The 27,355-nt window shown below is 40.0% G+C and overlaps 1 protein-coding gene across 1 annotated transcript in view; it reads right to left on the bottom strand.

Moving 5' to 3' along the window:
- Positions 1 to 23,068, bottom strand: part of LOC105484100 (proprotein convertase subtilisin/kexin type 1) — a 40,353-nt gene extending 17,285 nt beyond the window's left edge. Inside the window, exons 1-8 of the mRNA XM_011745347.3 lie at positions 22,655 to 23,068; positions 18,983 to 19,087; positions 15,033 to 15,143; positions 12,181 to 12,327; positions 10,778 to 10,854; positions 4,980 to 5,068; positions 1,628 to 1,800; positions 34 to 246 (exon numbers count right to left, since the gene is read on the bottom strand). Coding sequence (XP_011743649.1) covers positions 34 to 246; positions 1,628 to 1,800; positions 4,980 to 5,068; positions 10,778 to 10,854; positions 12,181 to 12,327; positions 15,033 to 15,143; positions 18,983 to 19,087; positions 22,655 to 22,834 — 1,095 coding nt within the window. The 5' untranslated portion in view covers positions 22,835 to 23,068. The remainder of the gene's footprint in view (positions 1 to 33; positions 247 to 1,627; positions 1,801 to 4,979; positions 5,069 to 10,777; positions 10,855 to 12,180; positions 12,328 to 15,032; positions 15,144 to 18,982; positions 19,088 to 22,654) is intronic.
- Between the last annotated feature and the right edge of the window lie 4,287 nt (positions 23,069 to 27,355).

Raw genomic sequence — 27,355 nt, 5'->3', positions numbered from 1 at the left:
CTAAGCAGAGAGAATTAGACAAAAGCAACATACGATTCTCTGGTCGGTGTAATCCCCGCTGCTGTAAGAGGTGGCCAGTGTGGAGGAGCACTTCTCAGCGTACCAGGGGGATAGGCCTTGCTGGGAGGCACTGCTGATGGAGATGGTGTAGATGCTGTCTGTGTAGCCATCACAGTCACAATTATCTCCCTGACGCCCCCCGTTTCCCGAAGCCCAGACGAAGATGGACCCCTTCCCCTGTCTCCCCTAAAGGAAAAGCCAGAATGCATATCATCTGTTATCATCTATTGGGGTCACTGTTATATCCCAATAAAACCCCCAACAACTACGTGTGTGAAATTCTCAGAGGCAGCCTTTTGGGATCTATTTTCAATTCCAGATCTTTTGGCTTCAATGTTGGAAATCTCACAAGGCTGTATATTATAAGCCACTGGACCCTGGCCCTGCCAGTCTCTGGGCCCTCCTGGGGTAGGGCTGAACACACACTTTTCATTCTTATGCAGATTCATAATCTAGCGTTTTGCACTTGCTCATATTTTTCCACCCTTCTCTTGGTTTGTGTCACTGCACTTGAATCTTTGAACTTCCTCTCTTTCTTTCTGCTTCAATCTTCTGGCTGACTGATAGAATGACAAAATTAGGAATTATTCAGATCTGCCTTGCAGCTGCATTAAAAGGGACTCTTCAATTGAATGGAACTCGTCAAAGCCGCCCTTTCTATGATTTTTCAATTTGTGCTCTCCAGAGTTTCTACTTTTGTTTCATCTTGTGGAGCACAAGGCTTTAGAATCTGTGCAAGAATACAGTAAACCCAAGTGACGGAGCAACCCAACCAAGGCACGGGTATTCAACAGGCACGTGCAGAGCAGAAGGCAGCACGCTTCTATATTTGAAAAGCATTTCCAGAGCACTTGGAAGAAGTCTCGGTATTTTTTTTTACTAGTGTAAAAACCCAAAAGCAGTAGGAAAATGAGTAAGGAGAAAGAAATGTCCAGAAGTACTTTTAAAATAAATATGCTAAAAGTAATACATTTCCATTCAACCTCAGACCCAAATAGGGAAAACTCATTTTACTTATTTATTTTTATTTTTGAGGAAGGGTCTCACTCTGTCACCCAGGCTGGAGTGCAGTGGTGCAATCTCAGCTCACTGCAACCTCCGCCTTCTGGGGTTCAAGCAATTCTTGTGTCTCAGCCTCCCGAGTAGCTGGCGCTATAAGCATCTAAGTTGAGACCATGGTTTTACTGTCTAAACTAGGTTGCAGAAGAGTGCAACCTAGTTACACCTGGCTAATCTTTGTGTTTTTAGTAGAGGTGGGGTTTCTCCATGTTGGCCAGGCTGGTCTCAAATGCCTGGCCTCAAGTGATCTGCCTCCCTTCGCCTCCCAAACTGCTGGGATTATAGGCGTGAGTGACCGTGCCTGGCCACAAATAGGGAAAACTTTCTTAAGCCTTAACTCTCATCCCTCTGAAGAATGATTTGGCTCTCTAACTGCATTTAAAATTGTAAAAGACTTTGTTAAGATATCTCCAACAATGTTTTTCCATGTAACCTAAGTGTTCTTTCCTTCTCCCCATATCCAGATGGTCAGGTTTCATTTCATGTGGGTCTATGTTAAGTGTCTTACCTGTTTGACACCATATTCAAAAGCCTTCTGTGCTAGCCGGCCAGGCCCCTCCACAGTTTTCCCATCATCATTAGGGCCCCAGCTTGCACTATAAATATCCACGTGTCCAGGATTGAATCCAATTGAACTGGCCTCAATAGCATCCGTCACAATGCCATCCAGCATTCTTATGCCTGAGAAACAAAATAAACACGCACAAAGGTTGATGTCAGTATGTACATGGACAAAAGCCCAATACTCTTACTATTTGTATTTTTAAAGGACTTTAAGAGTCAAGAACCAGGTAACTACTAGATGTCCCCAATTTCTGTAACCCAGCTACTGACACCACAGAAGGAAGGAACATGTCGCTGCCCCCGTAAGCTTTTTTGTCGCACTTTGGAGATAATACTATGCACTGTTTAGGCAGCTGTGATTTTTTTGTGGGGGAGGGGGGAGTCCCACTCAAGGCTCTGTTCCCAGCGATACCTCTGGGCATTGAGTCTGAAGTGGAGCAGCATCCTTGGATGAGAGGAAATGGCAGTGATTGTTGCCAATTACAAAATGTTTGCCCTCCCTCCCACCCCAACTAAATGATAGGCCAGCTTTTAGAAAGACCCTCCAAGCAGCCCTCCCATGATGCACCTGCTCATGGCTGTCCCACAAATGGCTGTGGCCCAGTCTGTGCCACACAAGGACTCTGGACAGGAAACATGTAGCTTCAAAAGATCTAGCCACAACAGGAAACTAACAAATAGGGAAAGAAGCACTTTTGTTTCTAAGCCCTGATTAAAAATAACCCAGAGGCCATCCTTTCATGTGTTTGCTAAGAAACATTTTCAAGGAACATGCTTCCTTTTCTTCTAAATGATCTCAAGGATGAAATCATTGCCATGGATTTCACTCCCAAGGGGGAATCATTTTTCATCAGGACAACGTAGGTGCGGTAGCTCTTCGTGCTTTCCAACAAGCTGTCACCAGTCATCAGACTTATGAATTCAAGAGCCAGGAAGGCAAAAGCAATCTGGACAGATTACAGGCAGCTACCTGGTTATTTCTGGCTTCAGGCTCGTAATGCAATAAAGTGCACAGCCTTAGATTTTCACACTTATTTACTATGGAGCAAAGGTAAAATGATAAGTAATTGATATGATCAGTGAAAGTTGTATTTGTGAAAAGGAAATTGCTTAAAAATGCATTTAGGGCCAGGTGCAGTGGCTCATGCCTATAATCCCAACACTTTGGGAGGCCGAGGTGCGTGGATCACTTGGGGCCAGGAGTTCAAGACCAGCCTGGCGAACATGGAGAAACCCCATCTTTACTAAAAATACAAAAATTAACCAGGCATGGTGGTGTACACCTATAATCCCAGCTACTCAGGAAGCTAAGGCACAAGAAATGCTTGAACCCGGGAAGCAGAGGTTGCAGTGAGCTAAGAAAAAGCATGTAGGAAAAATATCCCAGCTCTGCTTCTTACTAGCTGGGGACTCTTGGGCAAGCCACTTAACCCTCTGTACCTCAGTTTCTTCAACTATAAAATAGGGATGATAAAAACAGCTCATGTGCATTCATTATGTGCAGCCACCAAACCACAGGCTTTACATGTATAAACTCATCTAAACCTTGCAACCACCATTTGAGGTGAGTGCTGTAATTCTCCTCACTTTATAAATGGAGAGATTCAGGCCCAGGAGGGATAGTGACTTGCTCAAGGCCACACAGCTTGAAATTGAGGAGCCAAAATTTGAACCCTACAAATCTAGCCCCTAAATCTGTTAACCACCAGGATGCACTGTCTATAGTATGTTGTAGAGTAATTCACTGACATACAATAGGTGCCTAATAAATGAAGATTATTGGTAAAAAATGCATTTGGGGCCAGACCATCAAAGGATGGAGTAATGGAAAACATCAGTAGGCTTGGAATCTTGTGTTTCAGTTCTACACTGCCACAAACTAGCTTTCATTACCTTGAGAAGCTTGCTTCTGATTCTTTCGCTACCAAATGAAGGGATCAGATGATTCTTTCACAAACAATAGCTGTTTAGTTCGTTATGACTTAAAGAGTGAATTCTTTTACTAGCTGATTACATAATTTGTGCTTCTCCCTTCACTTTTTAAAAAAATTAACAGAACACTTTGAAGATGTTAGTATCAAAGGAATCAGGAATGACACTTAAAATTCTAAGAGTGCCCTGTATTCATGAAAGATGCATTACATGTCAGGATGTATATTTATTTGATTTCTAAAAAGGAATGCACAACCAAATGCAAGGTATACTCATGTAGAGTTTATGGGGTTTTATTGTAATTGACATGTTCTACAATAGATTATTTTTGTGATTATAGTTTTTGAAAACCGAACTAAACTTGAAGCTTATAACATAACCCGAAAGCCTGAGGTAGGGATAGCATAAAGAGGAGAGACCATTTTTATCTTTTCTGTTGGCCCCTGCAGATTCACTTTCCACTCTTCTCCATTAGAACATGGACTGCATCAATGGGCTCTCTCTTTCTAATGGGTTCAGCCAACTGAAGACACCAGCAAGAGGGTGGGAATCAAGAGGAGAATGAGGTGCCTATACCCCTGGGTCCCCTTTGCCTAGAAGTAGCTCTCCTTTGCCTGAATCCCCTTTGCCTACAAGTAGCTCTGTTGTTGTACTCAAGGCCTATCCAGTGGCTCTCTCCTGTGACCACAGCTTTTCCTCTCTATTTTCTACAGGCTTCTCCTTCCCTTTGCTTCTTAAGGTTAAAGGTGGTAACATCTGTCTACCACTTCTTAGCCCCTTGTTGGTTTTCTCTAATTCTTGTAAATAGTTTCTTTATTAAAATGTCCACAGTTGCCCTAATGCAATTTACCATGTGTTTCCCCATAAGGACACTGATGAAAACAATTAGAGATTCTACATCCTTGCTATAAAAGATAAAATTTGGCTACTTAATATAATAAGTATGTATTTTTTAAAACTTTGAAGCTGTTCTTTTCTATAAAGTGAAGAACTTCTACAGAATTGAGAGGCAGGAAAAGTCTTTGCCTAAATTTACCTCCTCCTTCTGTTTCCTCAGCAAGCACTCAATAACAAACCATTCTAAATCAGAACATAGAGAAAATTAGATTTGGTTCAAATGCTATTCAGCATTTCCACATTTTTTTTCCTGCAAAGATGTATAGGCTATATTCAACTATCCATTTTCTAGGAATCCATATCTATTGACTTGCTTGCAAATCATATTCAGGTCCTGTAGCAACTTTTGCATGGGGCTAATTTCTTCCTCCAGTTGTTAAAAAGAAAAGCTCCCCTCCCTCATTCACAATGGGTGACATAAGCTTCACATTAAAGTGCCAAACTATAGGGACAATCCTCTGTTTTACCTCCAACTTTGGAATTGTATGCAACTCCAACCCCGCATTTGTGATTATTTGCTTGCATGGCAATTTCTCCTGCACATCTGGTCCCATGTCTGAGGATTGAAAAATAAGAATTATAAAACATACAGAAGAACAAACATTTGTTTTGCATATGAATGAATTAATGGGGCATAGATATATTAACTTTTTGTCAACCTTGTTACTGCTTTTGTTTTTGTTTTAGATCACTATGAGATAAAACTTATGTTCAAATGAAGGGCACAAGTACTAGAACCAAAGTATGTGGTTTCAAATTCTGGCTTCTGCCATTCACTAAGGGTGTGACCTTGGGTAAGTTACTTGTCCTCAAAGACTTGGTCACATGACAAATTATATGTAAAGCACTTAGAACAGTGGATGGCAGATAGTAAGAACCCAGTAAGTGTTAACTATTGATACAATTATAAGAACTCTGACATTCAGAAACAATTTCAAAGAAATGACTTCTGCTTTGTACTTTTTGGTAGCAAAGTGGCTCCTCACTGCTCTCCCTAGTGACTGACTTGGATTGGATTATCCCTGATCAGCCTTAGTAGGATATGATAGAACAAGTCCCTATTAAGCCCTTCGCCTCTCCTCTAAATATATGCACACTAAAATATCTGAAGATTATCTGGTACCAAGAGGAGCTTGAGATATTTGCAAGACATTCTCAGCTAATTGGAAAGCCAAGATGCTCCTGAAATCCTAACTGGGGCCAGAAGCCTGAACATGATTGGTTTTGCAGTTAAGCAAAGAGAGTAATTTATGATTTCAGAGTATTTGGAAGAAAAATGCATCTTCAAAACACCAAATTCCACCATTAAAGCATCAGTTCTGAAATTCTGAGGATGATAATTGTCTTTTCCCACCACCGTCCTGACTCAGGAGGGTCAGTAAGCCAAAAGCACATTAATGTGAATTCATTTATTTCATGATTTTGTTCTGTTGTGGAAACAACCTGTAACAGTGTGAAGGCTGTTGGTGGCTTGGAGGAGTCTACCAGATATACCAACATAGAGTGAAAGAGAGGAAGGGTTAGCTCTGAGCAATAATTTTGACCAGTTCCATTTCAGTTCTACTATACTGGCCATCTATTAATTCAGCATAGCATGGAATATAAAATTCCTAAATTGACTGGGCCCTCAAGAAGAGTTGTTTGACTTCTCTTTTTCCTAAAGTAACAAAGATGATTTTCTGGTCTTCTTCCACAAAATAAAATTCCTGCTCCTTCATGTTAATCCTGGCTAGGAATTCTAAGTCAGGACAATATAATTATCTTTAATTCAAGATCTTCCCCGATGCAGCAAACACCTGCTTCTTTTATGTATGCTAGAATTTTCCTTTTTGGGAAACTTACCCTCCTGACTTTTTGTGATTTTTTTTCAATCTTGGGGCCCCTCCTCTCAGACAGCTTTCAAGGACTGATGCAGATTATAGGGAAGAAACCCTACTCTTTCTTGGGAATCATGAGCTTTAAGTTCCATGTGAGTCATATGGGTCTTGCTCTGCCAGGCAGGATTCTATTGAAAGTGACGCCAAGCGGAGGCGAGCAGCACTAGAGATGGAAACAGAGTTCTTGATGTCCTGAGAACATATTGTTTGAGCTCTTGGATCTTGCAACATCAGAAACTAGAACATCACTTGGGTGAATATTTTTTAAATCCCTTTGTTACTTAATGTTTGAGTTAGGATTCTTTCATTTGCAACTGAAGCCGTCCTGACCACACCCATTCTCTGAGAAAAGTGTGCACATCTGAACACACAGAAGGCACCTTATGCTTTGTGGATGGATTAACGCTCTTTGTCTTAGTAGAAGGAGTAATTCAGTTGTCATCTCCAAGAAATGTACTTCTAGAAGTTACCACTGCCTTCTTATATATTTCCATGTATACAGGATGGGAGACAGGGCTCAGGTCAGCAAAAGAATCCAGCGCAAGTCTTCAGCCTGAGCTAACAGAATCAACCTGCTGACAGACATCCCCAGGATTGTGCCTTTGTCCTAAAAAATGATGCAGTGTGACAGCACCTATTATTTATCTCTCCTTGTATATGGAGGACTATTCTCTAGTGAAAGCTGCAGGAGGATCATGGTACAAATATGTGTTGACATGTTTTCCTCCTCTTATCCTCACATTCCACCTCCAAACATTGAGAGAAAGAGAAGTGTTCCTATGTCATTCTTTATAGGCTGCAGCTCTTTTTCTTTTCTAAGTGAGGTGCTGCAGTAAAAGAACTCTCTATTATCTTAGAACAATGGTAGTAACTGGCATTTAAACAAAATGATTTGTTTAAAAATTATTCCACGAGATAGTTTAAATACTACCCTTATTTTGGTTAAAATATTCTTGTCACACTTGTTATTTAACTAGAAAAACAGTCTGTAATTGGTGTTGAAATACTGAATACAGATTTATGCCAGCTTAATAGTAAGCATTACCTGCACTGTTAAGTTTTTATTATTTAGTGATTCCTCTTTTGACTTTCAGAGTAGCATTCAAATGCAGCTTCTATTAATCTCATTTACATGGTAATAAAGAACAACAGCAATACAGATAGTTTAAAGAGATAATACTCTTGGAATTGGGATATAATACCTCTCCAATTGCTGTAAAGGCCAAGACAAAATGGGGCCATCCATTTTCCAAACCTAAGGGATTTATGTCTGACAACATGCTAGGAGGCAACTCTACTTTTTATTATACCTTCTGATAAATGATAAGGATGCCACCTTTTTGGTAGATAGTCAAGAGGATCCTGAGAGAGAATTGCTCATTATGTCATTTCCAAATAGCAGATTCTGAATTGGCTCAGAAAATTGACTTGTCTCTGCTGCTTCCATCAGATGATACTATTCTTGTCATGTTGATTTCTCACCGAAAGGAGGTCTACCTCAGTTACTAAATGAATAGCTGTGATCATTATCATCATTATCATCACCACAGCAAATACTTATTTAACTTTTTTATGTACCAGTGTCCAAGCCATATATGTATGTATGCCCAAGCCAAATATCCTTGTCGCACATGTTATTTAAGCCATAGATAGATAGATAGATAGATAGATAGATAGATAGATAGACAGATAGATAGATATACACACACACACACATATATGGCTTAAATAGCATGTGTGACAAGAATATTTTAACCAGAATAAGGGTAGTATTTAAACTATCTTGTGGAATAATTTTTAAACAAATCAATTTGTTTAAATGCTAGATAGACAGATATAGAGATAAATAATCTACCTCATTGAGTTAGAGGTTTTAAGTGAGTTTATATATATATATCATTTAATATATATACATATATATCATTTAATATATACACATATAAACTCATTTAAAACCTCTAACTCAATGAAGTATTTTATATATTATGTAATACTTATTATGTATAAACTCACTTAATACCTCACTCTCTCTCTCTACACATATATATATATATAAAATCAGTTAATACCTCTAACTCAAGGAAGTAGATTCTTTTTCAAAAGATGATAAAACTTAAGCACAAAGAAGTTAAATAATTTGCTCAAGATCACCCAACTACTAAGTGGCAGATCTAAAATTTGACCTAAATTTGGCTCCCAAGTCTGCTCTTAACTGTTGGGCTATGCCATGCTTTCTCAATGCTATGTGGAAGGTTCACAGCAGGCTATGATCTGGAAGCTCAGAGCTTTCAGGCACAAAACAAATAGCATTATATGATCTTCTTCCCTGGGGCCTTTGCAGCTCCCTGAGTCAAGGAAATTTTATTTTATTATAATTATTACATTCATATATATAAAACAACTATTATAAATGCTGTGCTGTGAGATCCCCTTTGTTTTGAGGAAGGTCTGAGTGTTCCATCTCCTGACTGGAGAAACTCCAGAGAATATCAGTTCATCAAGAATTCACCCACTATGCAGCCATCACACAAGTTATCACCCACACTGGATCCTGAGGCCAGACTCAGGCTCTGCCTGGAAGGACCATATACTGCCTAGGAAGGAGCCAGTGCCTCCATCTAAGTCACCTCAGCTGCACTCAAGTGTCTGGGAACAGATTTCCCAAGTACTTTCTTCCAAGTACTTATTACCCATTTCCTCAGGAAGTTCATTTAAGAAACATAGGGAGAAGGTACGTCGTCACCCATTTTAGGGGAAGAAAATGGAGTAGAGGCAGAGAGAAGTAGTGATTTCCCCAGGTCACCCTCTCCTCTGGGAATTGGCAAAGCCATAACTACATTACAAGGCTGTGCCCCAAAACAGTAGAAATCCCTACTGGTCCTGCATTATCCTGCTTCAGACATACAGTGAAAAGTTTGTCTGAGGGTCTGCTGTAAGCTCTCGAGACACTCTCACTTTCCTCCAAAGGTACCCCTGCCAGAGGTTCCTATTGTATTTTTACCGGAATGTTTTCACCTCTAAGGGGTATTTGCAGTTAACCCCTTTACTCAACCTCAAAGAAATAAATGGTACTGAAAGAAGTCGTATCCCTGAACTATCCACAAGCTTCCCATTCTCCCCAAGGAAGAAATAAACACCCAGAAGTTGAGGCCAAGTCCATGTGCCCCAGCCTCCCATCCTGGGGTTTGTTGGCTTTCTGGAGGGAGGACTATCCAAAGAAAGAAATAACTTTAGATCCATATTACTGCACCAGCCGCTTTGGAGTTCTGAGGGAGAATAAGGGAGGGAGGAAGGGAGGGAGTGAGAGAGAGGCAGAGAGAGACAGAGACAGACTTGTCTGACTCAAGTTGGGTAACAGTCCAAGAGACAGAGCCATCCAGAGAGAAGAGAGAAGCATTCATGTGACATATACCAAGAGCTATTAGATGCTTGGCTTTTTCCATCCTCACTTGTAGTAGCAAACCCTAATTTTGACCTTGGCTTTGATCATTTTGGTGCAAGTCTCTTCTGTGTAGAGAAAATGAAGAGGAAAGTTTGAATGTCTCCTTAATGTCTGTGAGAACATCGGTATGAACAAAGATGGTTTCTCCCATGGGCACGGACACTTTGAGGGTCCACATGCCTGAGGGTGAAGTTTCTTTGGGACTAGGAGAGAAGTTGAAATTCTCTTGCCTCTGGGTCTTTCTTTCACCTCTCACTTTAGAAGATCGTGCTCTTGGCCTCTGTGGCTCTTGGCCTCTCTCACCACAATGTGGCTTCAAGGGAGAGAGAGTTAATCTGGGAGTCGGGTGCTGTCTCCTCTCTTTCCTATGGCCTTATAGCAGCAGGAACTCTGGAGGAGACTTCCCACTGGCTCAATGCCCTGGAGACTGCGTTGGATTCAGGGGTCAGAACTCAGAGGCATTTCTCTTGTCTGGAGTCTGGCCATGCTCTTCTGAGAGAACTGGTGAGGGTGACTGTAGCCACCGTCGGAAGTTGTGGGCATTGTTCATATCCATTTCTTTACATATATTTATTTTCATGACTAACATAAAGCATGTTGCTAAGAGTAAAAGATTCATAGAGGAATTGATGGGAGGGATGGGCTTAAAGTGTGTACTCTTTATGTCTCAAACATTCTTTCTAAAGCTACAACAATTCAGTAACATTTGAGAGGAGAATTTCATAATGTAAGAAGTTTAATGAAAATATGGTTCTATAAACTAAAGGGAATATAAAAATAGAAACTTTGGTTTCTGTTTTAAAAGCAACAAAATATTGTCGTATGGATGTTGTGCATTAACATTTTCTGAGCGCTGAAATGTGGATGAAATGTATGGTATAATTTTCTCAAACAAGATAAAAGCATTGTAAAGTACTTTATTTCACCCAATTGCACATTTACTCACTTGTTCTCATTTGTGGGATCATATCGGGGAAATGGATCATGGTCATTATCATTAAAATCATAGCTAGCCTCTGGATCCTAAAGAAACAACAAAAAACAACACTGTGACATCATAAAAAAAAAAAAAAAGCATCACTTCCGAAGGTACCCTATACCTTCCCATCCTGGCTGATAGCTCAAAAGCCTGCATTTTAGCGTTTCTGGCCGAGTCACTGAATATTTATTATACCCACAAACCAGGCAGACATGATGAACACAACCAGCATTCAATTCTCAGTGAATGTTACCAAGCCTATGGTTCACAGACACTCATAGGATATTGGAGCTGGAAGGAATTAGTTTACTTAGTTCAGTCACCTCAGTTTTCAGATGAGAAAATTGAGGCCCAGAGAAGTTAAATGACTTCCCTAAGGCCATAAAGCTAGTTAGTGATACTTTGACACTCATTTCTCTTATGAATATAGGTGCAAAGAGGTGGCTGGAGATGGGACTCAGGTCCATGGTGTTCTCCTTCAGCCTCCCAGGCACACTAAATAAACATAATTTAATTCGAGAGAGGGTGTTTGAAATTCAAGACAAGCTTCCAGGTTCCACTCCTTTTTCCAACCCCATAGCTACACTTAAACGCCTTCCACATACCATTACTGTTACTTTTCAATGCTTTCCGTATATTTCAATCATTCCTAATTTCTACTCTGTGCTACTATTTGTCCTTCTCTTTTCCTTAGCTCTTTAGCTTGGCATTATAGCCGGGGAATGTTTGATAGGTGGAAAGGATGAGAGAAAAACAAGGGATAATCTTAAAGATGAAACACCAGCCTCCTGATCTAAAGACCTAAGATATATGATGGTGTTCATATTATATTATAAGCTTCGTAAACAATGAAACAAATTGTTTTTTTATTTATTTTCCCATTTCTAGAAAACTTTTCCTTTCTCAGCTTGGCATAGGTGCATTGTGTATTATTCACTTTGGATTTGCATGGAAGAAATCACATTTATATAATTTTACAATGTCAGGGATATAGACTCATAAAAGAGGTGAGGAGGGAAACTGTGGAAATAATCTCAGGCAAGGGGCTTAATTTGATTACTTTAATGCCCCCAAACACTGAGCAACTCAAAGTCAATGGATTTTGGTAACTTAATTGGTATAGGCACTGCCCCTCCTTCTCCCAACACATATACTTTTGTGCAATTTTTGATCCTACTGAATTATTTCAGTGCCTACTGGTACAAAATAAATTCATGTAAGCTAGTGGGAAGTAGGAGAAGGGACAAAACCTTGGCCCATAATCCCAGGGACTGACACCACAGCAGCATCCCATTGAAAAGAAGGAAAGCCCTAACTGTGCGTCTGCACAGACAGCTCCCTAAGTCAGTCATGAGAAGGCACACACTTACATAGTTGGCATAAATGTCCGTGTGATTCCACTCCAAACCATCATCCAGTACGGTGATAACAACTCCTTTGCCTGTAATGCCTTTTTGCCAAACAGGTATCACATGAAGGTCCAGCTTGGGCAGGGCTGCCGTCATCCTGGTATCTTGCTGGTAAAGAAAAACAAAGAAGCATTTGTAAAGTCATAATTAGCTTGCTACAAAATGAGCACTTAAGTTCCAACCTGGAGACCCATCTTTCTTTTTCCTTGGGTCACTCTACTCTTTAGAAGAAGCCAATTCAGTGAAATGAAAAAACAAAGTTGAGAGTAGGGCCAAAGGAACCCCCAGAGTGCTGCTCTTCTCCCAATTGTCCCAAATGGACATCACTTGAAAAGATGAATCACCTGTGCTCCTTCTCTTTGAACTACGTGGCTTTGAAGGATTTTATCCCTAAATGTCTTTCATTTATAATAACATGCTCAAGCCTTTCATCTACGGAAGGTCTATTTGATAGTCGATGTTTTCATCTCCCCCCAAATCCTGATTCTCCATTGCCACATTGAGCTCTCATTATATTGCCTAGTGCATAGTCGTTCATGAATGTTTTAGAATTCTTCATCTGAAAGAAAAAGCAGAACCTGGAATGCTCAGGAGACTTGATTGCCTCAGGAATTGCAATGTAATTGCCTATTTTTAAGTATGAGTGATTCAGGGGGTAAGTATCTGTGAGAGGAGATTCAGGGTTTTCCTTTTCAAATACATTTTCTGATAGTCAGTGTGTGGGACTGTACAGGAGAAGTTGGGTAGCAAGAGAACACAGATACAAGCACATTTCTTTTTTTTTTTTTTTGAGACGGAGTCTGGCTCTGTCACCCAGGCTGGAGTGCAGTGGCGCGATCTCGGCTCACTGCAAGCTCCGCCTCCCGGGTTTACGCCATTCTCCTGCCTCAGCCTCCCGAGTAGCTGGGACTACAGGCGCCCACCACCTCGCCCGGCTAGTTTTTTGTATTTTTTAGTAGAGACGGGGTTTCACCGTGTTAGCCAGGATGGTCTCGATCTCCTGACCTCGTGATCCGCCCGTCTCGGCCTCCCAAAGTGCTGGGATTACAGGCTTGAGCCACCGCGCCCGGCCACAAGCACATTTCTAAGCCTGTGAGAGAGAGACAGTAAAAGAATGCCAGGTACCTGGTGAAAGGGTCAATAAGAAATCTATAAATAACTACAATCAAAAGTGTCAGTGAAGGAACTGCCCTCTTGCTGTTGTGCCCTCCTCCCCATAAAGAGGTTGGGGGAGTGGGGTGACAGGTATTTATCAGGCTGGTATGAAGCTGAATCACAGGAGGCTGGAACTGTTTGGCCAACAGATTGTTGGCCAAAGTCAGAGAAGAAGGCCTTTATGTCAGTTGTAGGAGCAATTTTAGACTGTAGTTGTTAAGAGTATAGACTCTGGAGTCATGAATTATGGTCCCACCACTAGCAGCCATGGATTTTGGCAAATTATTCTACTTTCCAATATCTCTGCTTTTCCATCTGTTAAATGAGCATAAGTACTATTTCTACAACACAGATAATCATGAGAACAAAATGAATTAATTCATATCAAACATTTTAGAATAGTGTTCGTCACACAGGAAATGCACAACAAGTGTTAACTGATAAGTCTCTTCTGCTGCAATGAGCAAATACTTAAGATAGTGGCAAGAGGCCGGGTGCGGTGGCTTATGCCTGTAATACCAGCACTTTGGGAGGCCGAGGCGGGTGGATCACCCGAGGTCAGGAGTTCGAGACCAGCCTGACCAATGTGACAAACCCTGTGTCTATTAAAAATACAAAAATTAGCTGGGCATGGTGGCGGGCATCTGTAATCCAAGCTACTCCAGAGGCTGAAGTAGGAGAATCGCTTGAAGCCGGGAGGCAGAGGTTGCAGTGAACCGAAATCACGCCATTGCACTCCAGCCTGGGCAACAAGAGCAAAACTCTGTCAAAAAAAAAAAAAGAAAGAAAAAGAAAGAAAGAAAGAAAGGGAGGAAGGAAGGAAGGAAGGAAGGAAGGAAGGAAGGAAGGAAGGAAGGAAGGAAGGAAGGAAGGAAGGAAGGAGAGAGAGAAAGAAAGAAAGAAAAGAAAGAAAGAAAGAGAAGATAGTGTCATAAGAAACTGATCCCCTTTTCCATCCATTATGCAACAAAAGTATCTAAGTCTTAGCTTGTGTTTTTCAAGAGAAATAATCTTTTATAACATTCTCACAACAGATCCTTCTACTAGCCTATATTACTACCATACAGACATAACATTACACAGAAGAGAGGACACCCTGCAGGTAGACAGCAACACTTAACAATTTCTCCACTCAAGGATTTGGTAACTATCTTAAAGGTAGAATGGTTTGCCAGTTCAGACATTTGCAATAGACTTTTCTTGTGTTCCTTCTTTTCGCCTCTTTCAGAGATTCTCATCTGTGTCATATAAGAATTGTCATTCAGGGTTGTATATGCCAAATTATGTTCACTATACTCTGTGAGTGCTTTAAATAGTTCTAAAGAATAACTTTAACCAAATGAGATTTTTGCCATAAGTACTGTTTTTGGAACCCCTAACCTGCAAGACATTATTTTTCTGCACTTACCCCAAATAAACTTAAGAAGACAAAAAATACAACCTATTTTTTCACAGCAGCTAAAGGTAACTGTTTCCGACACCCTTACTCAGTAAAACAGAAGAGACAGATCAAGGAGGTCCCATCAGCCCTAATCTCCAGATAAGATAGCTTCCTATGAAATCCTCCATCATAAAAAAAAAATTCTTGTTGCAAATGTAACAATATAAAGAAGTCAGGTCCCAGATGCCACCCACACAGTCCTTCTGTACGTACTTACCAAGTACCATTGCTGATTCCACATGGGATCATTGAAGAGATTTTGTGCTGAGTCCTTTATAGCTGAACGTTTAGTTCTTTCTTTTTCATACTGTTGTTCAGCCCATATCACCTACAAGGATTTTTATAGCAAGAAAATAAAAAGTCAAATATCTACCTCTGTATCTTTCCTCTAACTATCTCCAGTACCCTTCCTAGCAGAGTTCAGGCAGCTCTGCAATATTTTCATTTGACTACAGATCAAACTGGCACCTCAGAGAGAAGAAGGGATTGCCCACTGGGGAGATGAACATTTCCTCTATTACAGTAAAGTGCACCTTTAGGGGGAGGAGAAGCAGTCAGTGAAATGATAATTCCCTCAAATTATTTACATTGTGGTTTCAGTGGAAGCAAAAGTTCAGTCTGCTTTCATCAGCAAATGGACCATAATACTCATTTTTATATTGAGGTTTCAGGGCTCCATGGCTGAAAATTTGTCTGCTTTTATGGATTAAGTCAACAAGCCAAGAGACTGCTGTTATAATGCTCTTATAGATTAATTTCTCTTTCTTTACGTACAAAAGGTAGAAATTGCAAATATTTTATAAAGTAAGAATGGCGTTGTATCCATGCAAATGTGCAACTATCCCTCCCCTGTGCTTCGACCTCTGCTTAAAAGTACTTAATATGAGAAACATATCCTGGGTGATGAATAGCACTACTGACCACGCACACTTACCATTAATTCAGTCTCATGTATTATGCAAAGCGATCTGACAATATGAAAATTACCTGGCCCATATTTACAGCATAATCCTATTATACTTGAAGCCCTAAGAGAGTGAGGGACTGCCTTGTAGTTATATTCATTATAAGATAATTCTATATTCTTATTTTTCTTGGCAACATGACTATTTCATACCCCAAACACATCTTTTCTGCTCAGTGCATGATGACAATTCAGTGTGTGGTGGAATATTGTTAATGTGAGAGTACTCATGAATCAGCTCCAAAAATAAAAACTGAAAAATAATTTGCAACTGAAGGATAAAACCATCCACTAAGACTGCCCTGAATTTTCAATTAAAAATGTACTGCAAACCTATTAAAAATAATGGGAAGAACTTGAAAGCTAGAAATTAGTCACTATGATTTATTTTTAAAGTGCTTGTATTTTCAAGCTTAATTGTTTTGGCTTAAAATACCTCAGTGCTTGGAATGCTGCCCATCATCTGAGTTGATCTCTGGAAGCTGACTGCTAGGGCATAAGTACTAATCTTTGAGGTAGAGGGTCACTTACACTTGGAGATTTTATTAATAGACTTGTAAAGATAGACTATTGCTGCATTTCACAGAGCTGATTTGAAAGAATATTATCTTCCATCAAAAAAGAGCAATAAAATGAAAACCAAGAGCAATTTTTTAGAAATGGGATACAAGAGGAGGCACTCTGCCATCTGATCAGATAAACATCCAATTGTAGAAAACAGTTTTATGATTAACGTCATTAACTCAGAATCACATATTAATCTCTAGAAGAGCAGGCTGAATGGAATAGAGGAAAATTGGTAGTGTCTTTCTATTATGCATAATAGGTATCATGTACTTAATTATAAATAATTTGATCTGGAAAGAGCATTAAAGATCATCTACTTCAACCTTCCAATGCAAGTTTCTATGGTCCTAGACTGCTTCCTAAAATAAAATTATTCTTGGGCTAACTTTTTACAAAGTTATACCTGTGCTGGAGACTAAATTCTTAGCTTTTTTCTATAAATGTCTTGAGATTCCCCGAAAAAATCAGCTATCAAGGGGATGTATAAAGAGTAGAATGGGCCATCTTCATTTTCATGAGATACTTTGAGTAAGAAGGACAGTTAGGTATGCTCTATTCTGTCCAATTTTCTCCTATGAAAATGAGAAGACAGGTCAGTTTGACTTCTATGTGCATTAATGGGCATGCAGTTTGGGCATGCATTTAGGCAAAGAAGGAAATCTCTCTCCTGCTTAGCCGGGGGACTAAGCCTAGCCAGAGTGCTGGAAGTTGTTCTGCTTTTCAGAGCCCACACGCAATGAGCCATCTGCCTTGAAGTGAGTAAGGGAAGACCTCAGTGGACAAGAAACTTCTGTAATAAGGTCCAGGGCCTCTGATTTGGTCTTCCACATCAAGCAATAACTTGACAAGAGCTAGCAATGGGTGTAGATGAGCTATCGGGTCACTGTCCGTGGTCCCTTCACAGCATTGTTTGTCAGGATGTGGTTGTTTCTTTTATATTCCAACACTGGTGACCCAGGTCATTCCCATTCCCCACCCTCATAATTTGTCTTTTTCTTCTCCTTTTTAAAATGCTATCCATTTCAGAATGAATAAAACAGCAAATTATCTTACAGGCCCATGAATTCCATCTACTTTCAACAGTTCTATCACCTGTCTCATATATATATATATATATATATATATATATATATATATATATATATATTTCTGTCATATATATGTCAAATATATATATTTATTTCTGCCATATATATATAGATATACATATATGTATATATACATACATATATACATAGATATACATATATGTATATACACATACATATATACACACATACACACATATATAAGTATATATATACACACATATATACACATATATTCTTTGCCCCCCTGGGAAGTTGAAAGCATTTTTTTTTTTTTGAGACAGAGTCTTGCTCTGTCTCCCAGGCTGGAGTGCAGTGGCCCGATCTCCACTCACTGCAAGCTCCGCCTCCCGGGTTCACGCCATTCTCCTGCCTCAGCCTCCGGAGTAGCTGGGACTACAGGCGCCCGCCGTCGCGCCCGGCTAATTTTTTGTAGTAGAGACGGGGTTTCACCGTGGTCTCGATCTCCTGACCTCGTGATCCGCCCGCCTAGGCCTCCCAAAGTGCTGGGATTACAGGCGTGAGCCACCGCGCCCGGCCGGGAAGTTGAAAGGATGTTTTTAATTCTCTTACCAAGAGGATCTCTCACCATAATTCTCCAGGGTGTCCTAGGTAACAAAAATCATGTACACAGATATCAAGATATCAGTGTAAATTGGAATCAGGATAAATTTCTTCCAGTATGGCATATCCTTGAGAAAAGGCAACACTGTATGAAAATTACAATACTCCCAACATAGTCAACATTGTCTAATATATTTGTTCACCTTGAAAATAGACTTCAAAATCAATAGGTACATTAGCTATGTATTCAAATTGCCTCTACCTTATTTACCTGTATTTATTCTGTACATTTTCTGCTGTTACCTAATCATTGAACCAAGATACAAACTAGGATGAAAAGAGATCAAATGGTTTGGATCCAACAATAGAATATTTATGGAAACATTTGTCTCATGAAGACATGGATTTACAGTTCTCTCATAAACACTAGCTCCTTATACAGCAAAACCAAATAGAAATAATAGACCTTTTTTTCAGTTATGCTGAAATGTTATTGAAAGTAAGGCTCATGTATTTCTTTGAGCCCATATTGGTATTAAAATGTTTGGTACATAGGTACATAATAGGTACCTAGTAAAAGGTTGTTGATTGATTGTATTGTCAAACATTTTTATTAGTGCTGCCCCCTCATTTTAAACATTCACTTTCATGCTCTTAGACTGAATTTGTGAGTGTACATATAAAATTAACTTTAGATATATATGTAATTATATAATTAAAGTGCATATATATGTGTAAAATTAACTTTAGCTCAACCAATTCAACCCAATCTTGTTATTATTATGTGCAATTATAATTTTTATAATTATAATTTTATTTTATGTGCAATTATAATTTATAAAGAAATTAGAAACATTACTGATAAACAATCTTGGTCACAATAAAAAAGAACCACATTTGCAAAATGCTTCTGTTCTTATTAGAAATCATAAAGAAAGCAGGTAAGTTAGAGTATTGGTTTGAAGACAAATGTACAACACTTACACGATCATCATCAGATAATCTCTTAGTGATATGAAAGGCACTCCTTCGAGACCTTCTGGGGTGGTTTTTATGTTTGAATAAGTAGTGATTTTCAAGTGAACCAATCTATAAAAGGAAAGAAATAAAATAAATATCCACTTTCCCAAACAAGTATATATGGACTAGTTTAAAACTCAGCTAACTTAGAGGTAGGCAACTTTTATTAAGCCCATTCCTTGTATCTGAAGTTAATATTTTTCTTTTCTTTTTTTAACTTTTATTTTAAGTTCAGGGGTACAAGTACAAATTTGTTACATAGGCAAACTTATGTCATGGTTTTTTTTTTTTTTTTTTTTTTTTTTGGTACAGATTATTTCATCACCCAGGTATTAAGCCTATTACCCGTTAGTTATTTTTCCTGATCCCTTCCCTTCTCCCACCCTCCACCTGCCAAAAGGCCCCAGTATGTGCTGTTCCCCTCTATGTATTTACGTGTTCTCATCATTTAGCTCTCACTTTTGAGTGAGAACATGCAGTATTTGGTTTTCTGTTCCTGTGTTAGTTTGCCAACAATAATGGCCTCCAGCTTCATCCACATTCTTCATGAAGAAGGCACTGGTAGAGGTTTTAAGATGACCCTCAGAATATTATTGCTTGAGCTCACAGTATACTCACTAGCTCACAGTAGGAGACTAGTGATGCTTCTATTTTACACACATTGGAGGAAATACATGTTTTTGTGTGTGTGACAATATCATATTAAAATGTTCATTTGATCAAATATATCTGTTCAAAGAACAATTATTTGTGGTAAGCAGGCAAACACCTAGATACTATCTATGGTCAGTGCCACTTTCACTAAAATAAATTATCATTTTTATAAAATGTAGCCATTGAATTCATAGTGATGAATTGTTATTAGCCACTATTAGTGATCATTTGATTTCCCACTAATTCAAGGCTTTCAGAAAGGAACATGCTACATTTAGGGCAGGTGTTCCACTTAAGAGTGTGTATACTTCTCTGGGTAGCTATTGACACCTTTGGTTCATTTAGAACTATATTCATTATCCTTTTGAGCTAGTCTCCCTTTACTCAGCACTAAATTTGAAGCTACCAAATCCTCTAGATAACCCTACATTTTAAAAATTAAGAAACAAACAATTGACAACAGTATATTACTGAAGAAACACGTTCTTTAAATTGGTGATTCTCATCACCTAGAGAATTTTAAAATAGAGAAGCTTAGGCCCTGCTCCAAGCCTGAATCTCAGTGAATCTTCCTATAAGCTGTGGATGGAATTGGGGAGAGAAATCAGCAGCCATAGGAAAAGATCACCAGTGCTTAGCTCTGTTTTCTCTGCTGTCAACTAGTTTTTCTTCTTGTCACTGTCTTAATCCAAGCTTTATCCTGAGGCAATAAGGTACCCAATATAGTAATGCTAAATTTGTGTAATTTTAGTAATATTAAACAAAAAGAGAAATAAGCAGAACCAGGAACGTGCTACCAGTCTTCTACAAATAATTATTATTCTAATAAAATAGTTTTTGTTAAGTTTGTTTTAAAACTTTTGTTAGTAATACCATTTTAACTAAAAATGGATAGAGGAAATATAGCATTGTAAATCACATATAAATATGGATGGTTTTTCCCCACTATTTGTTAATGCTTTTGTGACTATGCTATCCCTTACCCAAAGATCCTCCCAAGAATGATGATGTATTGTTTTTTAGTATTAAGATTTCTGTTTATTTGTTTTGAAAAGCAATTTTCACATTGAATGGTCTAGGTTTAGATACATGCCTAGAGCTAACAGGTGGGAAAAAGAAGAGAGATTTAGTTTTTGCTGTCTTCCCCAGTCTCCTCCTACACAGTTCCCAGTGCTATTTAGCCTTTTGGTAGCTGCTCAAGGAATACACAATTAAATCCCCAGTGTCTACCCCTATAGGACATACATAATTTTTATGATGCCCACAGTATTCACCAGCACAATGTCATCTGCTACTCATGCTCTCTTTGGGTCTCAAAAATTCCTAATAATTGCGTGCGATTCCCAGACTTACTACTAAACTGTATTATGTCTCACTGTTTTCCCACAAGCTGTTTTCCATGCCTAGACTGTCTTCTCCAATCTCATTATGTTCTCCTGGCAATCTCTGACTCCTCTTCCCCGTGCAAATGTTTCCTCCTTTGGGCAGTTTTCATTCACCCCTCTCAAATTCCCTACTACTTTCATTCCTTCAACCAATGAATATTGAGACTTCAAGAACAACTTTTATTATTACACAAATTACAATCAGTTGCAATCATTAATCTTTAAGCTAGTCTCCTCTAGATTCTTGATTACTTGAGAGCGTTTTTTTCCCCCCTCTTATTCCTCAGCCCCTAACACGGAGCCTGGCAAGAGGGCAAGGGCTGGCCAAAATCAAAAGACTCATCTGCTGCTGGGACACCAGGAAGCCAATCTGCATAGATTTTCCTGCCGGGCATTTCAAAGACAATTTGGTTTATAAAGTTAAGAATGAAGCCTCCAGCAAGAGCAGGAGAATTCCCCAGCGGGTTCGGTCTACAAAATCGCCAACGCCCCCGCCGATTACTCATCCGTGACTCCAGCGGCGTCTCAACCACCACCTCCAGAAAAAACGCGCCAAAATGTTTTACAACTCCCTCCTCCCACGCTTCAATGCAGACCAACTTCCCAAGCAGGGGGCTAGGGCTTGATTCTGAGCCAAGGAAAGGAAAGCTCTAGCTTAGAAGTCACACTCCCTAGGGTCCTCTCGGAATCGCTCAGCTATTAGCAGTCTCCCACTTAATGTCTTGACGCTCACTCACCTCCAACCAGCTACCTATTGACCAAGCCTTCACTTGGACAGGCAACAATAAGCTGAAATTCCCGGGAAAACGATTACGTACTTAGCTGAAGAACAAGAAAGAAATAGATCCCTTTCTCACAGTCAGTTCGGCATCTCGACCCTGCAGTGGGACTGGTCGGGCAAAGTTATGAAGCTTGGACTTTGTAAGTTCCCAGTTAAAATCCGGAGCTCCCCAGAGGGGTACGGAGATAGATGGTCCCGTGTCTCTCACCCACCATTTCTCCCCCAGCTTCCCAGGCTACTCCGCGGCCTCCCAACCTCCTGGTCGCCAGTCCCAGCAGCTGGCACTCTTCCAATGCCCTGGGCGTGCCCTTACAGGCTGCCAGGGCGGACAGCCCCAAGCCTGCTTAGCCCCTTGCATCAGGACTTGGATCTGATGCTGCCATATTGAAAAGAAGGCAACAGCCGGCTCCTGACGCAGACCGCCTCAGTCCCGGGGGATGGAGCGCACTGATTCTCCCGGGGGCGCTTGGTTGGTAAGAGCTTGAGTGCATCTCAAGTTCTCTGAACAAGCGTGGAGGGATTTTTCTTCCAAACCGCGCGGGAATGGATTTCAATTCTAGAGCGGCCAACAGTAAGCCTAAGCCCTACCCAGCTGCAGTGGCTTCCTTCTGCTTGGCTGCGCCCAGCCCAAACAGTAAATAAAGCAAGCTTTCTCTCTCTCCAAGCGCGCCAGGGGCTAGAGCGGGAGCAGCTCCTTGTTCTTTGCTACACTGGGCTCCGGAGAGTGTAACCTGGGGCTCCCCCTTGGAAGACCGCGCTCCAGTCCCGCCAGTCCCCTGGGGCCCCAGAAAGTTTCTTGAAAGTGGAAACTCTTACCTGACCCAAAAGGTCATAACCCAGCTCCTCGGCGATGGCCGAGGCTGCTTCCGGGCCCCCGGGGATCTCCGCTGCCCATTCATTAACAAATTGTCTTTTCGCTTTTGCACTGTTCAGTGCACACCAAGCGCAAAAGAGGGCGAAAGCAGTGCACTGCAGAGTCCAGGCTCTTCGCTCCATGGCTCACACACTCGCTTCAACACGAGTGGGAAGGGAGAGCAAAAAGAAGCAAGATAGGAGAAAAGCCAGAGAGACTCCCCCTTCCCACCCTCGGGCTCTGGACCACTCCTGGCTCCTGGTTGCTCTGCGAAGAGCTAGGAGGAGCGCGAGGAGAGGCTGGGCGGCTGCGAGCGCTCAGTGAAGCGCTTCGGTCTCCAGGCTGAGTGGAGCCCCAGCCCTTCCCAGCCAGAATGGAAATGAGTGTTTACACGTCAAATCGACGAAAGCCATCTCTTGACGTCAGATCTACCTGGACTAAGATCTGAATAGTATTCCCGGCGGGGCGGAGAAGCGGCTAAAATAAGCAGCCAGGGATTAGGAAAAGGAAGGAACTGTTTGCTGGGATCAGTTAAGTCTGCTCCTTGTCAGCCCATAAATTTTGTACCGTGAGAAACATCTTCACTTTTCAAAGAGAAGTGCCCCCATTTGAATATAACTACCAAGAATAAAAGCCTGGGAGTGCTTTCCCACCCTTCCATCCATTTTCTCTGTATTTATTATCTCATGTGTGTGGCAGGGAGGGGGGAGGCGATAGGATTCTTATAATGGCCTTTTGGGTATCAGCACCTGCTATGAAGAACAAGACTCTTAGGTCTTTCAAATCAGAGAAAGGCTAGGAGGGTAAGGAGAAGAAGGGAAGCTACTACTGCCCAAATTCTGTTCTAAATTGTCTAAGAAAATGAGCATGTCTCCAAGACAATGTTAAAGCAATACTTTTAGAAATGAATTTTTAACCAAACACTTTAGTTTACAGGTTTACTTCCTCCTCCCCTTTGTTTCTCAACCTCAGTAAAACGATATCAATAATTATACTCCCATATTGCAAAGCCAGCGCCACTACCACCTTTTACGGTGTTTATCAGTAAAATGATTAATCATGTGATTTTTAAAAAAACATTTTTAAGAATTTGTCAACAAGGGGATCTAGGGTCCCAAAAGCTGTTGTGTTGATTCAGGGAGGGAAGGAGCAGTTTTTATTTACCTCGACTTTCCATTTTGCCTCAGTAGAGCTCTTCACTTTGGTGCTGAGCTGGAGCTGTGCCATTACTTTCCCATAAAATGCACAATGCCTCTTTGTGGAAAAATGGTTTCCTGTGGGAGGAGAGCAAGCAAACATCTAAATGAATTCTCCACCCCTCACCCTAGGGAAGTGAGTTCAGTCTCCCATGGTGGAGCCTATTCGAGCCCTGAGGAATTGAACCTGGCGGGAGATACCAGTGCCTGGTATTCAGCACCGAGGTCTGGACAGCGACACGCGCAGGACTGCAGCAGGAGCTGCTCTGTCTTCTGACCACCAAAGACGTCCTGTCTTCTGAGCACCAAAGACGTCCACTCTTCTGTAGCTGGCCAGCACCAAGCTGTTTTCCTTTTGATATGTGCCTTTCCCTTTTTTGAACAGCAAAATAGGAAATTGGCCGCAGAGGGGAGTGTGGTTAGGTTCATGATCGTGACAACTTGTGTCCAGCTCTTGGGAACGTGTTGGACTCAGGCCAAAAGTAAAATCGCCAGGCGGTGAAATTGAGAGAGCCTGCTGCCCCTGGGAAGATTTTTTTTTTTAAGCTCAACCGCCTGAGGGCGCGATCTATGCTGTAGAAATAGAAGAAAGGGGAGAAGGTTGGAAAGAAAGCATATGAGCAAGTGGGGAAAGGATGCAAGAGATGTTCCTTACAAGAAGCAAATGAGACAAGACTTGGTGGAGGATGGGGCTCCGTAGTGCTAATTTTTCATTAGCCTCCACGTTTGCAGAAATATGCACTAGATAATTTATTTAAACATAAAGCATCTTTACAAAAACAAATGCCAATGTTAGTAAGCCATGTGATATGGTGAAGTGTTTTACAACAATGTAACTCACACGAGATGAAATGGAATGGGCTCCGATTGATAGCTTTGTTGTCTGTTCTGTAAATCTACATGTGTGAATGTTGATGGCTGGGTAAGCTGTCTTCTTTTCCCTTCACACCTCAGCCCGAGTTGTGGCCTTGAGCTCTCAAGGGTGTTTCATTCTCACAGCAGACAGATGCTAACTGTGCACTAGCAAGGCAAGAGAAGCCCAGGGCAAATGTTTTATAATGGTAGATGTGTCAGAGGAGGAACATATTTTTGTTCCTTTCTTATTATTGTTCAAGTAAATCAGTTTGGCAGAGTGTTGGCAATAAGGTCAGTGTTTCTCTCATTAATGAGGCATTTCTCTTAAATGGAGCACCATATAAGCCTGGAATAACCATTTGGTTTATATACCTAATAGGGCAAAGTAAACTCTCACAAAAGATAATATCCTCATCAACACAATACATATATCAGTAACTTAATCTGCTATTGTCTGATTTTTATCCTATGAACCTCTTTGCCAGAACTTCTGGCATGCAGAAGAAATAAATTTCTACCAAGACTAGAGGTGCAAGTAGATTTAGAATCCATTTTTAACTTTTTTATCAAGGACTAGTCCTATCCTGATTTGTAGATCATGGTAGTGACTTCCAGGCCCATCAGTATTATACTTCATATTATAAATTGGAAGAGCCAATTATCACCTTAAGTTGGTTTTAATAGCATTTGATTCATGTGATTAATTCATATAGAAAACCGGATACTCCAGAAACTAAAGAGGATGTGTTTCCATTATAAGTTATCAAGTGAGTGCCATGCCTTTCATGATGCTCACAAATGCCCAGTGATACAGCTAAGCATTCATTAAGGTTTCTTGGAGAATAAAAGAAGATACTATGAGCAGGATGTAAGAATATGCTCAAAGGAGATCTATAGATCACCATATCTCTTCAGTCTTAGGAAACAAATGTTTAAAACATTTTGTTATTATGAAATAAAACATATACCCCTGAGCATACTAAACAATGTACTCAATATTTATCACAAAGTGGACACAGTGTAACCTTTTGGGACAAGAAAAAGAGCATTTCTAGACCCACAGAATAACAGAATAATATTCCTAGATTTTCAAGAGATGTTAAAGAATGGATAAGGAAATAACGTAGGTTTAATATTTTCCAGTTGTCATGTAGACTTACCTGTTTGCTGTGGGTAACAGTAAATGCACATTAACTCAAAGGTGTAACGAATTAGTCTGTAATTAAACTAGATTTTTGGTAGCAGAACATATTATACGGGCAAATCTACCTATAGCAGTGTTTTCCAACATAGAAAATAACAACATTTCTGTGGCACACTGAGGTAAACTGGAGGAAATTTGAAGACATCTGTATGGAGCTGGGTGAAGAAATTCATAACATTTTCTTTATATGCTATAATTATATAACAAAATAAAATATAACATTTTGGGCAGTACATTAAATTGCATATTAATAACGTTAAATTGAGAAATCTGAATATGCTTTCACCAATATCAGTTTTTATTTGAAGTTTTATGCTTAAAAGGCTATATATCATTTCTAATTAAAACATTTTAATTACAAATGATCTTTTTATACTCTTAATAGCTGCTGTCAATGAAACTTTTTTGTAAGATTCTATTTTAAATAATGTAACAGTCTTTCTTTTTATTTTCTTGACAAATTTATCATTGGAGCTTTATATGAGAATGCATATAGATTCAGAATCCACCTAAATTTTACAGGTCAACTATGACAAAATAATATTGAAATTATAAGTTGGAAAATACACACACTTTCTAGAGAAGTTATCGTCTACCAACTTTACCACAAATTGAGAAAAGTATCTGGTATACACAAAAAACTGATATTGGGGTTGTCATTTAAAGATATACCTGCCAGAATTCCCTGAATTACTTTCTCATGATATCTCCTCCCATGACCAAATTTTGGCGGACGTGCCATGCTAAGTAAGTACTTAGAATATGAACTCCTCCACCAGATCCACAGACACTTTTCACATGATGGAAATAGATATGCTTGCAGCAGGTTGCTGAAGTAAATACAGCATCAAGGTGGTGGACACGGCTTGGTTGAGTTTCAAGAGTTCAGCAACAAGCTACTTACCAGGCCTTCCCAAGTGATGAGAAGACCAAATATCTTGAGGGACATCTTTAACTGTACTGGTTGGGATGCTCTGACCTATAGAAATGTAAGTAAAAGAGTAACAAAGCAAAGTCTATACGCTGCCAAGACTTTGAGGTAGATGAATAATTATGAAGGACTTTTGCTCAATGAACTAGATAAACACAAAATCTTGAATTTAATATTGAATTGAATTATTGAAATTGAAGCAGTGAGTGCCATAAATTCCACTTGCTAGAAATAATTGATCTTTTCTAATGAAAATGGATAATTAAGTGTTGCCATATACAAGTATTTAGGTTCTTTCTTTAACAGGTTCTTTTAAAATATGCATTTACTGAGTTTCAGAGCATCCCTGCTTCTGCTTGCAGGCAATGCTCTTGCTTCCTTTATGCTCTCAAACATTGCCATTTTCATATTAAAATCTCAGCACGTAACTCCTTTCTCTGCTCCTGAAGTATGTCTTTCTATGAGAATTATAGACTTT

The sequence above is a fragment of the Macaca nemestrina genome, chromosome 6, assembly GCF_043159975.1.
Source record: "Macaca nemestrina isolate mMacNem1 chromosome 6, mMacNem.hap1, whole genome shotgun sequence".
Classification (NCBI taxonomy): domain Eukaryota; kingdom Metazoa; phylum Chordata; class Mammalia; order Primates; family Cercopithecidae; genus Macaca; species Macaca nemestrina.
Note: the sequence above shows the minus strand (reverse complement) of the source record. Positions and strands in the feature narration are given on the sequence as shown.